Source organism: Ailuropoda melanoleuca, chromosome 13, assembly GCF_002007445.2.
Source record: "Ailuropoda melanoleuca isolate Jingjing chromosome 13, ASM200744v2, whole genome shotgun sequence".
Taxonomy (NCBI): Eukaryota; Metazoa; Chordata; class Mammalia; order Carnivora; family Ursidae; genus Ailuropoda; species Ailuropoda melanoleuca.
In genome coordinates this window covers 76417936-76431614 of record NC_048230.1, presented here as the reverse complement: position 1 = coordinate 76431614, position 13679 = coordinate 76417936, and the positions used below count along the sequence as shown (strand labels likewise).

Genomic DNA, 13679 nt, shown 5'->3' with positions numbered 1-13679 from the left:
GTCTTCTTACTCAGTAGCAGTCAGACAGGCCCCGAGGGTCCAGGGATCTGTCTGGACCAGCCCACATGTTCTGAATCCTAGTCCAGAGTTCTTCCCATTATCCAGGCTCTCTCCTCCTCAGCCCTGAAAAATGACCCTTGGCTGGCTACTCCCAGAGCTTTCCAAATAATAGGACTTAAAAAGTAAGTGTCTTGGATCATTTTTGAAATAGGTTCCTCGAGCCTATTTAATAATCTTTCTTTACCCTGGGGCAAGAGATGTCTTTTCCTGCACTCTTTCGCTTTATATCCTGGACGTTCTTTTACTTCAAAGTTTTGCTCCCCCCCCATTCTGCATCCAAAGACCAACAAATCCTAGTTAAAATTTAAAGAATGGATTTGAAAATCACACTCCTCCCTGTTAGCCCAAAGGAAGCTAAGAACATGAAGCTTTGGACTTAGGTGAATCTTTTATTATTTCAAACCAAGACAAACATATTTTTTTCAAGGATGACAGCACAGTCATTGTCACGAGCATGTTAATATGTCTATTTTGCAAGAAAGGATATGCTACAAGTCATGCTATTCATATTTTCAATAACATTCTGGAAAAAATGAAAGCATTTCCAATTGTGTCAAACATTGAATGAATAGTAAATTCTACTTTCTGCTTTTGGGTAAATAAATGGTGTCTTTCAGTGAAGCACTGGAAAATAGATAATGTAAGGGCGTCTTCTTAAAACTGCCCTTTTCTCCAACGTCCATCAGCCCCTTCGATTACCACTGAACTTCTCAGCTATTTTCTGTAGTTCCAGATCCATTGCAGCCAGATTCTCAAGTTCCTTTTCCTAGAAAATACAGAAAAGTGGAGGCATGATGTCTCAGATCAATTCATTTTATTGTGGTTTAAGGGAGTATGAACAGAAGGGAATTTTTGATATGTTAGAAGCCATATGAGACACTCTACATCAGTGGTTCTCATAGTGCAGTCCCCTGGCCAGCATCACCAAGGAACTTACCAGAAATGCAGATTCTTGGGCCTCAATCAGAAACTCCGAAGACTAGGAATCTCTTGAGATTCTGATGCACACTCAAGTTTGAGAAACACCAATCAGCATAATTCAATATTAGGAAAAATCATTGTTTAGGCAGGTAGGGTTCTAATAATGTTAACTCTCTGAGATGTAAACTAATTTTTATAGTCCAGTAGCTGATAAAGATAGACTAAAGCAACTCATTTCTATATCATATATTCCTTCTTACCTGGGAAATAGTGATGAAAAGTTAAATGACCAAGACGCCACCAAAAATAGTGGTTGTCAACCTTGGCCGAGCACTGAAACCACCTGGAAGCTTGGAAAAATCCTGATGCCCAAGTAGCACCCAGCACCAACAGACAGAATCCCTGGGGTAGATCCCAAACATCAGTAATTACTTAAGCCCTCCAGGTGATTCCAACATGCCGCCAAGGTTGAGAAGCCCTGCAGTAGGGTAAGTGGGGAGGGATATGGACAATGGAACTCAAACCCAGAGGTTGTCGCCACTCTTTTACTAGGGGTACATTCTCATGGTAATTAACTCCCACCAGTTTCTCCACATTACTTTCAGATAGTCTTGAAGATACTAACATTAACCATCTTAATTTTAAACAAAAGCCCCACACTGTACCTCTTCCTCTGTCAGAACTCCCGGGCCAGCCCTGTCCTTTTCATTCTCTGCTGCATGGCGTGGGCTCATCTGCTCCTCAGAGTCATAGAAGTCTGGAAATTCGGCTGACTTCTTCCTGTAGTGAAGGAGCTGGTCGAGTTCAGCCACTCGGTCATACTGCCTTTTCAGGTCCAGTCTGGGGGAGAGATTTCTCTTCTCATATCCCCAATTCACATCCTCCTCGAAGGGCTTTTTCTCCCACAAGTCATAGTTGTATTCTGGGAAGAAATTCTTCTCATTCAAGGTCAGCCCGTTTTCCTCTTCCCCCTCAAGAAAATTATCATCCATGTTGTCTTTTCTCTCAAAATGGCTGCTCTTCCACTGGGAAGGGTCATAGTATGGGTTGAGCAGCTCCCCTAATCTCTTCCTCTTGTCAGTGGTATAATGGGGAGCATACTGTTTGCCTTGAAGCCTAGCTTCCTCCCTGCTCTCTGTAGCATCTTCCAGGTCCGCCTGCTGCTGCCACTTCGCTTGGGCTTCTTCCTCACCCCTTTCCTCACCATAGTTGAGGTAATTTCTGTCCTGCTCTTTCCACTCGCCTTGTGGATACCTCCTTGCTTTGTCCATCTGGCTTTCTTGGGCACGGTGGTGTCCTTCACCCAAGAACCGTTTTTCTTCTTTGTTGTCTGGAATGGAATATGCACCTGGTTCCCCTCCCCTGGCTCTGTAGTGGTATCCCCCCTCACGGCCCCTCTCTTCCTGACTTTCTTCATTATATCCCTGTGCTATGTTGTCAAGCTCTGAGCTGGGGCGATTTCTCTTGTCCTCCTCCAGGCTCTCCTCACTGGGAGGTCTCAGGGCCCTGTACTCCTCACTTCCTCTGCCCCTATATCGTCCCTGCTCCAGGTCCTTGGGAGCCTGGATAGCCTGGTAATTCCTCACTTCCTCCCCATATTCGGGTTCTTCCTCTGAAGCCCTATAGTGGGCTGGCTGGCGGTCCCTCTTTTCCCCTAAACTGACCATGCCCACCTTTGACTCCTCAGATTCCTCACGGAGGTGTCCCCTTTCCTCAGAGGGAGGTTTCCCTTCTTGAGAGGACCTGTCAGGCCTGGTCCTCCCATGGTGGTGTCTTGGCTTCCAGCGTCGTTTGTCCACCTCAGGGTCAGCATCTTCCTCACTTTCCTCAGATTCCTCCTGGCTCCCAACTTGGCTTTTAGACTCTTGAGGGCGTTTCCCCTGGCTTCTTGTATCTTCTCCACTCTCCTGGCTACTCCTCTCCCTGCTGTGTGTTTTCTCCTCAGGGGGCCCAGCAGAGTGTGTACCATATCTGGCTTCTAGCTCTTCTATTTTCTTGGCTAGAGCCTGGTTTCTTTTGTTGAGGAAGGCATTTTGTGTGTCTCCTAGCTCTTCCAGGTTTTTCTCTTCACTGCCGTCTTTCCCATGCTCCCTTTTCTGATATTTCTCCCCCTCCTCTTCCTTCCTGTCCTCTTCCTCGGTTTTCTCAGAATGGCGTGTCTTTGCTTCTTTGGAGACTTGGCTGTCAGAGGGGTAGAGGTCCCTTTGGGGTTCGCTTGCTCCTTCTCGGCTGTGCCCACCTCCCTCTGTGTCTGCCACTGTCGGGCCTTGGGTGTCCTCCTCTCCTGGGGCTCTTGCTTCCTCCCTACCAGAAGGCCTGTGGGCTTCTAAGGGATCAGCTGGGTCTCTTAACAATCTTACTTCAAACCGTGTGTTTTCATTTTCACTTTTCTCTTCATCTTTGACCTCTTTTCTACCTATAATGAAAATAAAGAAGCATAAGTGTAACTTCAGAATTGCTTGTGGTTCAACAAACACCAGCCTCAGTGATCAGTGATTAAAACCAAAGGACCTGAAAAATTACTTGGATAATTTTTTAAGTTAATAAAAAGTATACTCAGATTCCTTTTAAAAGAAAATGGTATGGGGGGCGCCGGGGTGGCACAGCGGTTAAGCGTCTGCCTTCGGCTCAGGGCGTGATCCCGGCGTTACGGGATCGAGCCCCACATCAGGCTCCTCTGCTATGAGCCTGCTTCTTCCTCTCCCACTCCCCCTGCTTGTGTACCCTCTCTTGCTGGCTGTCTCTATCTCTGTCAAATAAATAAATAAAATCTTTAAAAAAAAGAAAAGAAAAAGAAAATGGTGTGAAAGCTCCTGCGTTCTGTTGAACTCTAATAATAAACTCTATTTTTTCTTTTTTCATAACATCCAACCAGCATTTCTCATTGGTACTATTTTTTTTTAAAGATTTTATTTACTTATTTGATAGAACGAAAGAGAGAAGGAGAAACAGACTCCCCACTGAGCAGCGAGCCTGCTGAGATCCCAGGATCCTGGGATCATGACCTGAGTTGAAGGTAGATGCTTAACTGACTGAGCCACCTGGGTACCCCTCTCATTGGTATTATTAATGATCAAATTAAAATCCATAAAAATTTGTGAAATATTGGAATTTAGAACCAGAAGAAACCTTAGGATTCATCTAATTCAGTCTCCCCTTTTTGCAAACAAAGACATTGATACTCAGAGAGGTATAATTAGGGACCCCTCTTTCCATATTTGCTCTAAGTAAGGATTCATAAGTTAGCATTATTTAAATAGCTCTAACTAGAATCCAGCTAAATAAACGGCCAAAATGGGAAGTATCAGGATTCAAAGGATTTAAATTTTTAAATTATTAGTTTATCAGCCTTTTAAAATCCGATCAACTGTGTTGATTCAATATAGCAGTATGTGACAATATAACTTAGTAACTGGTGATAAGAAGGGTGTATATTTCTTCCCTGAGAAAACCGCACAGCAGTAGAAAGAACGATATCTTCCATCACTCAGGTCCCATCTGCCCAACATATACTCACATGTTGAAGATGAAGATCAGTATACTGAGATACCTTTGTATTTCATTAGTCAGCAGTAAATGGTATAGCTGATATTTTAATTGAATGTGTTCTCTCCTATCTTTTCCAAATGTCAATAGCTCCTTTACTAAATCCTCCTTAATTCAAGGGCATTTCATGAAAGGAGATATGCAGCTAGCATTGTCTGCCTGTTACCTGGAAGGGCTTGAATTTCAACTTACATCACTGAGTTCAGATAGAACTCCTGAAGCCAAGGCCTCTCATAGCTCTGGGTCCAGATCTGCACTGTCTGTTATGGGAGCCATCAGCCCTTTGTGGCTACTGACTATTTGAAATGTGGCTGGTCCAAGCTGAGATGAGCTGTAAGTCTAACATACCCACCAGATTTTGAAGACTTTGTATGAAAAAAATGCAAAATATTTCAATTTTTCATATTTAATGTATATTGAAGTAATATTTTGGATGTATTGGATAATATATATTATAAATATATTGGGTTCAGGGGCACATGGCTGGCTTAGTCAGAAGAGCATGCGACTCTTGATCTTGGGGTTGTGAGTTCAAGCCCCACATTGGGTGTAGAGATTACAAAAAAAAAAAGATAAACTTTATAAAAAAATACATAAATAAATCTATTGGATGTAAAATATTATATATTGAATAAAATACATTGGGTAAAAATAAAATATACTATTAAAATTAATTTCTCCTGTCTCTTTTTACTTTTTTAATATGGCCACTAAGAAATTTGAAATTGTATTTGTGGTTCACATTATATTTCTACTGAATGGCACTGATGAGTCATTTTGAACTGACATTTGCAAAATGGAAAAAACTGGTCATTGTAAAAATGTCCACGAAATAGTGGATGGTCTGTACCTCTCTTCTTAAAGTGTAGCCTAGCATAACATTCTCATGTTTTGTGAATCAACTGAAATGTCTCTGACCTTTCACACCCAGACACCTGAGAACTCGTCCCTCCCCAGTCATTATTTCTTTTAAGAGGCAGTCTACCTTTGAAGCAGGTGGGGCCGTCAGATAGGCACAGGTGGGCAAGGAGGCTTTGGGCAGATACTGACATCATTCTGAGAGTCAGCTGACATAGCCCTAATCAGACAGGAGCTCAGCTTTCCTGGGCAGGGGCTGTGTCGCCCCTTTCCTAATGCCTACTGGTCAGGAACAGAGTATTTTTATTTTTTCCCAGTTAAATGTGTGCACCCTGTAGGAGCTTGTGCCTGAGTCTTAGCACTTCCTCCTAAATTTAGCTTCGAGTCCCTGCAGGTGAGATCAGAGGACTGTGATTAACAGCACAGAGTCATTGTCAATCTGTAAAACCAAGGTGTGAAGCTCATCCTTACTTTCAAGTAAAAAAGGGGGAAATGTACCTTCCATACTTAACTCTCTGTTGCAAGGATGACCAGATTAACCTGGACAAAGAGATTCTTGTACCTATTAAGAAATTGGGCTATGTATTCCATAAGGTCTCTTCAAGCCGTAAAACAGTGATTCTGCTCTATTCCCCAAGTGCGCATTCACTCAACAAGTGTGTGCTTGCTCCACAGACACTCTGGAGAGAATGGGGAGTGGAGATGGAGATGGGCTAAGGGCAGGAGGGAGATTTCTCCATCCAGCTGGCCGAGAAGCTCCACCAGTCTTCTGATCAGTTTAAGACATATCAGCAGGAGAGAAAACTAGAATTGGGCAGAAGCCACAAAGTGGTAACCCAGAGGTGAGTTCTGGCTGGCCTAAATTGCACTTTTAGTAATTTCAAATTCAGAGGCAATACTTAAATACCAGGAGATATTGCTTACAAATTCAAATTTTAACTTCTTTTGAAAAATCCCAAATCTGATAACAGAGTCTGTATTTCTCCACAGTAGGGTTGGAAGTGAGAAATATCTGCCCCCCCCAAGAAGGGACATGTATCCTCCAGTTTGTTAGTCACTTGCTATGCTGCCTTACTCCCTATGCTCTCTGTCTGGCCCTGGCTGCTGTCTGAATCTGCAACCAGGAGGAGCTATTAAACCCTCCCCATCTCAGCATTGTATAGTTCTCTGGGTAGAGTGTCACCAGGGTCCTTCCTGAGAGACGTGAGTGAATTGATTTTAACCAGTTTCCCTGGGTCTCTCTCAACAGACATCAAAAGACCCCAGGGCACAGTCAGTGTTAAGCAGAGGCTAGAATCGCCATGGCCACAACCTAAAGGCTGAATCTGATCTTGGCAGGCAAACAGAGCCCTACCTTCAACAGCTCTTCCTAAGCAATCACAGTTCTTTGGTGACCTAGTATGGCAGACCCCACACTTTTGCATCCATCTGGTAAATGAAAGAAGGGGAAGGGAGATAGTGAGATGGGTTTGCCCAGAGGAGCTGCCTTTAGTCTCTGCCTGAAGACTCATTCTGTCCGTATTTATTCCCTGTAATAGCTGGAAACGAAGGTTGGGGAGAAATTCAGAAAGATGTGTAAGCTGGGATTGGTAGGGAAGTTCCTCCCACTATTCATGGGGCCTGTAGAGGCTCAGGTCCCCACATCTGTGATTACCCTGAAGCCCCCAACAGTGGACTGAGTCCTGCCAGGTTACTCTTTTGGTCAGTTGCCAATACTTGTTTTTCCCATTTTATGCTTGAGGGCTCATGTGTGGCCATCGCAAGCGAGTATGATCTTGCAATGGGAGATTTTGGAGGTGATGAGAAAAACAAATCCACTCTTCCAGCCTGACTAAAAATTTAAAAGCAGAGAAGGTGTTGAAGGGAACAGTGGGTTTTGGATTTGACTGAATCAGGTTGACTTCATGCATAAGAGAGAGGGCAAAGTTTTGTGAAACTGATCTTTTAATGTCAACTCCCAGCGGATACGGCTTGCATTTCTGCTCAGATTTTGTCTTCGACAGAAGTGGATGGTGTAGAGAACGCATCCCACTCTAGATTCAGAAGGTCACTTCTCTGACTCACCGGCTGCTCTGCTTCTACACTCCCCCTTCCAGTTCTCCACCATTTGGTAGTACCTCCCATTCTAATCAGCTCTAAATTAAAATGGCCTGAACACTCTGTCGTGTAGAGAGGCCAGAAGTTTCCAAGTCATCCTTCAAGCTTCTAATTTCTCACTGTCTGAAGAGCAGAAGGCAAAGAGAAGAATAATTTTAAGATATCCTTCTATCCTTTCATCTTCCAGCCATCCCAGAACACTGAAGTCCTGCGACCTAGTCACAGATGAGCACTCCCCACACTTTTCCCACCCAAGTGAAAGCCTGTTCTAAAAATCCAAACTCTGGAACCAAGGAATTTAAGAACTGATAGCTACCTCAGAGGGTATCATTGAATTCAACTCCCTCATTTTACTTTGAGAAAATAAGCCCAGAAAGGCAAGAGGTCCTTCCCCATGGCCACACAGCGATGAAGTGGCAGGGTGCGACTGGTAGCCATTACCTTCTATCTCCCCAGGCACTAGTCTAGTCTGCGCTCTTCCCACTGCATTATGCCCTCCCCTGCACTCTTCCGTTGGGAGGTAAAGTGGAAGGTGAAGTGGAGGGAGCAGGAGGAAGGGCCAATTGAGGGACACAGATCTCCTGCAGTGTGGGACACTTACTCTTTTTCAGGATTTGGCGACACTCAGGGGTGATGGGTGGAGCGTTGGACTTCGACAAGGCATTTGAGAGGACCTCAATGATGCAGCGAGTCACCTGAGGGGAAACCAAAGAGCATGTTGGCAAAAGCTGGTGTCACTGGGATGACAGATGAACTCAACCCAGAGCTGCTGTAGCAAGACGCTTGGCTCTGTGGTCTGTACTGGTGTGGGATCCTTGGGGCAGAAATGTAAAATTACAGGACCATGGTGAAATCTCGGAGGCTTCTCCACAGAACAATGCAAAACAGCATTGGGTCAAGATTACACTAGAGAAGAGAAAGACCCATTTCTTGCAGGTTGGAAGGAAAATGGTGATGACAGCTATCCCCAGGGGCGCTAAAGACATCCAAGAAGGAAGTGAGAGCCCAGGGCAGGAGGGACATTCTCTGCCCCCAATCCCTCAGGGATGAACACCTAGCTTTGTAAGCCCATGTTGTAGGTTTCCTGTTGCTATCATTTGCTTTTGTTTTTTTTTGTTTGGTTTGGTTTGGTTTGGTATGATAAGGAGTTGAGAAAATCTAGTCTAGATAAAAGTCTAGATTCTAGACTTCCAGTTCAACTTACCATTTCTTCATTGTGGCTCCTGTTATCCACTGGCACAGAACTGACTGCTTTAAAGGAGAAAAAGAAATGGGAAGACTTCAGTCGATTTTTGGAAGCTGTGTGACCCCAAACTCACAAAATCACCCCCACCCCATGCACATTATTTGGAGAGAGGGGCAGAGTCACAGCTGAGCAGAACAGAGATAGTTGAGGAAGATTGGTCCAGGAACCATAATTGCCCATACACGCACGCACGCATGTGCATGCACACACACAAACACACACACAGCTGTTTTCCCTAGCAATGTCATAAACATGATTTGGAAATGAATACTGTCTTATATGTGTACGATTCAAATCCAGACCACAGACAAAGAGGGATTCTGAGATACTGGCATACTGGCAATGTTCTGGTTCATTTTTTTTTTAAGATTTATTTATTTATCTGAGGGGGGAGGAAACGAGTGGGGGGAGGGGCAGAAGGAGAAGGAGAGAATCTCAAACAGACTTCCCGGTGAGCATGGAGCCCGAAACGTGGCTTGATCCTAAGACACTGAGGTCATGACCTGAGCCAAAACCAAGAGTTGGACGCTCAACCAACTGTGCTACCCAGGCGCCCTGGGAACATTCTGTTTCTTGATCAGGGTACTGATTACGCAGATGTGCTCAATAAGTGAAAAATTCATTAAGCTGTATACTTATGATCTGTGCAGTTCTCTAAATGTATATCATACTTAAATAAAAAGTTTAAAACCTAGTTTAAATGAAACCAGGCTACCCTCCTCAGTTCTTCTGCCTACCCAAAGTGGGTACAGATTTGTGATTCCCTCCACCTATTCCTGTCTCCAAGAAAATATCCCCCCCAAAACTCACTTTACTTTTGAAAACATGGTTGTGATTATCTTACATCACTAATTACCTCGTTTTTACCCCCAGTACTTTGCCTGAATAAGCTTGCTTATGCATCTGTGTCAGTGTTGCGTCTCCCTTTCCCCATGTTGTCTGCAGCCGTGTGCAAAGAGCAGGGGAGGGATCTCATTGTACTAGTAGAGCGTCGAGTCTGTAATATCATGCGCAAATAGGTGTTTAAGAACTGGCTTATGAGGATTTTTTAAAAGAATAAATTTAAATTTATTCAAATTACGTTTCATGAGACTCTGCTTGTTTTAAAGCAGCAATTCAAATGCCTTTGCCTTCTTAGGAGATGTTTCAGGTGCTTTTAATTTTCCAAAGCCATTTTTTTTCTTTCAGAGCTGCTTTGATTCTTTCATCTTTCACTTTGACTTTGTTCTGTCTAAGCCCTTTCCATTGGAGAAGCTAAAGCATTTACATGTAGGCCCATCTCCACCGTTCTCCTGGCACTCCCTGGAGGAGACAACTGCTATTATCGCTGAAGAAGCTCAGGGCAGAAAATTCTAGGTCCCTGAGGAAGAGAAGAATTAGCTGGAGCAAGAGCAAAACTCTCAGACATCAGAGGTGACAGTTACTCAAATGCAGTTTATTTTTAACCAGAGACCTGACCTCTCCTCATAAAATGTTTGCTCTCCAAGTGTTTTTAACTGCCTGCCTCTAATCAGTTACAGGTCATAGGGCTCTTTCTCAAAATAAAACACCCCTTTCATGTACTCACCTTACCGAAGTTTCCTTTTTAAAGCATGGCCTGGGATCTACTTCAATTGTTCCAAGAAGCCCAAAGCTATCCAGCATGTTAAAATCATTTGTAAGCTGTTTGAGAAGTGGTGAACAAGGTAGGAAGACCCCATGATCTTTCTGAAATGTAGTTCAGATAAGATCCAGATGGCCAACCTTTGGCACCCAGGGTCCAATATGCTGGGCCATTATTTTATCCCCCAAATGGCTGTTATTTGGGAACATTCCCACTCTGGCACTTATTCTTTGAACCTGAATCTGTAAAATTCTCTAGAAAGACATAACTGAGAGAATTACTCCTCTAATAAACTAGAAGGTGTCTTTTTAAAATCTAGCTTTACTAAACCTTTGTAATGCAGTTTCTTGCTAATAACTTTCTCCCCCCACAAATGTAAAAATAGGTGCTTTTATTAACTACCGACATCACCAAAGTATTAACAGTCATCAGATTTTGGTGGAGGAAGTATTTTTCTTTATCACTCTAAACAATTTATAACTCATGTTTATTATTGCATGACAGTCCTGTTTTTCTCACTGAGGCTCTTCAGACCTGTTTTTGATGGAAAGAAACTAAGGTCTCCTTATAAAAGTGCAATATGCATCTTGGTGAGACCCCTAAGTTCCACTGTATTTCTTCCAATAGAATCTGTGACAGCAAAGTAATAACCAAAGACACATTGATTCCCTTAAAGTAGTTTGACTTAATTTTGTATAAATTAAGATTCAGCAGGCACCAAAGAAAACCCAAAAATTATGATAAAAGTAAAGTACTCAGAAGGTAGAAAATCTTCAAATTATTTGTATGATAAATCTGAGAATAACTTCCAAAGTATTACCTATCACAAGACTATCAAACTAAGGTTTGATTCCAGAATAAAAATACAGCTATAATTTAAAAAGTTAAGCAACCTCATCTGAATGCAGAAACTATTTTTCCCAGTATAATATGGATATCACAGAGCTACTTTGCTCATATTAATTTTTTAGAGTGCCAGGAGCTAATGTAGAAAAGTATGGATCTCCCTTCAGAAACTCTTAAGGGTAGGAAATGAACCAGATGGTTTCCTGAGGTTTTCTTCAGCCCTGTGATTTTGCTAAATAGCAAACTTTGCTTGAAGGCTACCATGTTTTGCTTCCAGGCATTTGTGGAAGGTGGGAATGGGGAATGACTGGTAACGGGTATAGAGGTTTCTTTCTGGAGTAATAAAAACTTCTGACATTTGATAGTGATTACAGGATCTGTGAATATACTAAATTACGCGCTTTAAAAGTGTGGGTTTTATGGTGTATGAATTATAGCTCAATAACTTTTTTAAAGAATATAATATCTCTAGCCGATATTATAATATGAAACCTTCTTAAAATATTCTCTTGCATAAAGGAGCTATAAATATTTTACCACCATTGTTAAAGGAGTCTCACAAATGACACTGTTTTGTAATCTAAATTACATAGCTATAGCATTTTAAGCAATGTCTTTCTGAAAATATTTTTGACTGGAAAAGACTATTCATTTAGTTTTCTTTAAATTAAGAACATTTATAGGTGATTTATAACAGTGACAATGTTAGAAAAATCTGAATGTGTGTAGCTTGCAATAAAATAAATTACCATTGGTTTTCATTTTGTGTCTTTATATTTGGGATCCAGAAATTACTGTCAATGAAAGCTTCATATTCATGGATGGCAATACCTCAATTCCAGTTAGGAATCTCAATATCAGATTAGAACCATATCCTATGAGGTTATTAGAACAGCCACAGAAAACCTCCAGTTTAATCCTCCAGTTTAATCTGGTGGTACCATATTTATTTACCACGGGTCTAGTGATTTTACTTCAATACATACATACATACACACACACACACACACACACACACACTCACACACACACAGAATTTTTCAAATTTCCAGAGATCATTTCTTCAAGATTCAGAGTAGTTTGAAAGATTAATCCTACAGTCTTCCACACATAAAGAGACACTGTCAAATATCTACTACTTAAAATTTCATTCTCCCAAATAGACTAAAATGATGTCTTTTTTTTTCATCTTCAAGGATATCTTTGTGGTTACTTTATAATTGTTATTTTCCTGGAGTACAAAATTCAAAATATCTCCTGCAGTTTCCATTCATAACTTAAAAATGGATGAATCTGGGTATGAAATTACCTCTCCCCAGAAATGGAACTATAAAATACAAAAAAAAATTACATTAAACTTGTGCATACATATACATGAACACACACATGTAGAGGAACATGTTAAGAAAAAGCTATGATATCTTATGTACATATGAGACTTATTTTCATCTCATCATGTCTAAAAAAATAATAATAAAGGAAATTATGCAGGTGCCAACTAATATCATAATACATGAACTCTTGTGTCTCCATAGTCCTCTGGCTTTAAAAAACCAAACAAATACTTAATTCCAGTTACATATTAAGGTTTTAGAAGCAGCTCTCTAGACAGGTAGAGAGAGAGTGTGGCATTTTAGAAGTGAGCACAAAATGTGGGGTTTCCTTGGAGGAGCAGGCACGTTTCTCTCTGTCTACAGGAAAACTCAGATATAAAAAGACCGAGACTCTTCTGGTTGGGCTAGGAAGCCCTCTGGCTTTTTCCAAGTCAGTCGGTGAAGCAGGGAGTTTCAGAAATTAAGAATCTCAAGCAAGAAGGAGAGACCTTCCGCTCAACCCTTCCTCTCCCTCAGTATCTACAAACCAAGGTTCCCCAGCAGCCTTGAAGACCGAGGCTAGCGCTGTCCGCGGTGCTGAACAGGCGGCTGAGCCCACTCACCGGCCACCACCGCCGCTCCCAGGAGGCCGAGAAACACGGACGGCTGCATGGCTCCGTTCGCCAGAATCTGCACGGAGAAGAGGATGGCGGCTGGACCCGTGAGTGAGATGCGGGCGGAAGGCGAGATAAAGATGCTCCGGGAAAGCAGCTGTGCGTCCAGGTCCCCGCGGTGTGGCGCGGTTGGCGCAGGCCTCGCTCTTATGAAGGGCAAGCCGGGCCGCAGGGCCAGGAGGGGTGGGAACCCAGGAGGCGGCGCCCCCTCGCTCAGCCCTGACGTCACGAGGCGGCCCCCGGGGCCGCAGCACAAGTAGGAGGAAATTTACGCCAGTCCAGTCTCCTGGGTGCTTGGGGTCTGGAGCGGGGGTGGGGAGTAAGGCGGCCGTAGGAACGAAGGGGTGAGAGGAGGTAGTGCAAATCTGACGCGAGGGGAGAGATGGAGGTCCGTCTTAGATTGCCCATGCTTGTTCCTTATCTTACTCCACCCCACCTCCAAACCTGAAAACGTGTGTTTGAGGCTGTGTATGGTGTGCGGTTTTGTTGAGAGTGTATCTAGGACTGAGGCTGGT

The 13679-nt window shown here is 42.9% G+C and overlaps 1 protein-coding gene across 1 annotated transcript; it reads right to left on the bottom strand.

Moving 5' to 3' along the window:
- Positions 1-439: 439 nt before the first annotated feature.
- Positions 440-13330, bottom strand: CHGB (chromogranin B). Its single transcript, XM_019793417.2, has 5 exons — positions 13114-13330; positions 8687-8733; positions 8084-8177; positions 1647-3397; positions 440-826 (listed from the first exon to the last, which is right to left on the bottom strand). Exons 1-5 carry the CDS (start codon positions 13160-13162, stop codon positions 743-745), a joined length of 2025 nt encoding a protein of 674 aa, XP_019648976.1. The 5' UTR covers positions 13163-13330; the 3' UTR covers positions 440-742.
- Between the last annotated feature and the right edge of the window lie 349 nt (positions 13331-13679).

Coding starts and splice junctions, on each gene's coding strand:
- CHGB (XM_019793417.2), bottom strand. CDS start 13,162: ATGCAGCCGTCCGTGTTTCTCGGCCTCCTGGGAGCGGCGGTGGTGGCC. Junction 8,178..8,686: donor GGAGCCACAATGAAGAAATG/GTAAGTTGAACT, acceptor GTTTCCCCTCAG/GTGACTCGCTGCATCATTGA. Junction 3,398..8,083: donor TCGCCAAATCCTGAAAAAGA/GTAAGTGTCCCA, acceptor TTTTCATTATAG/GTAGAAAAGAGGTCAAAGAT.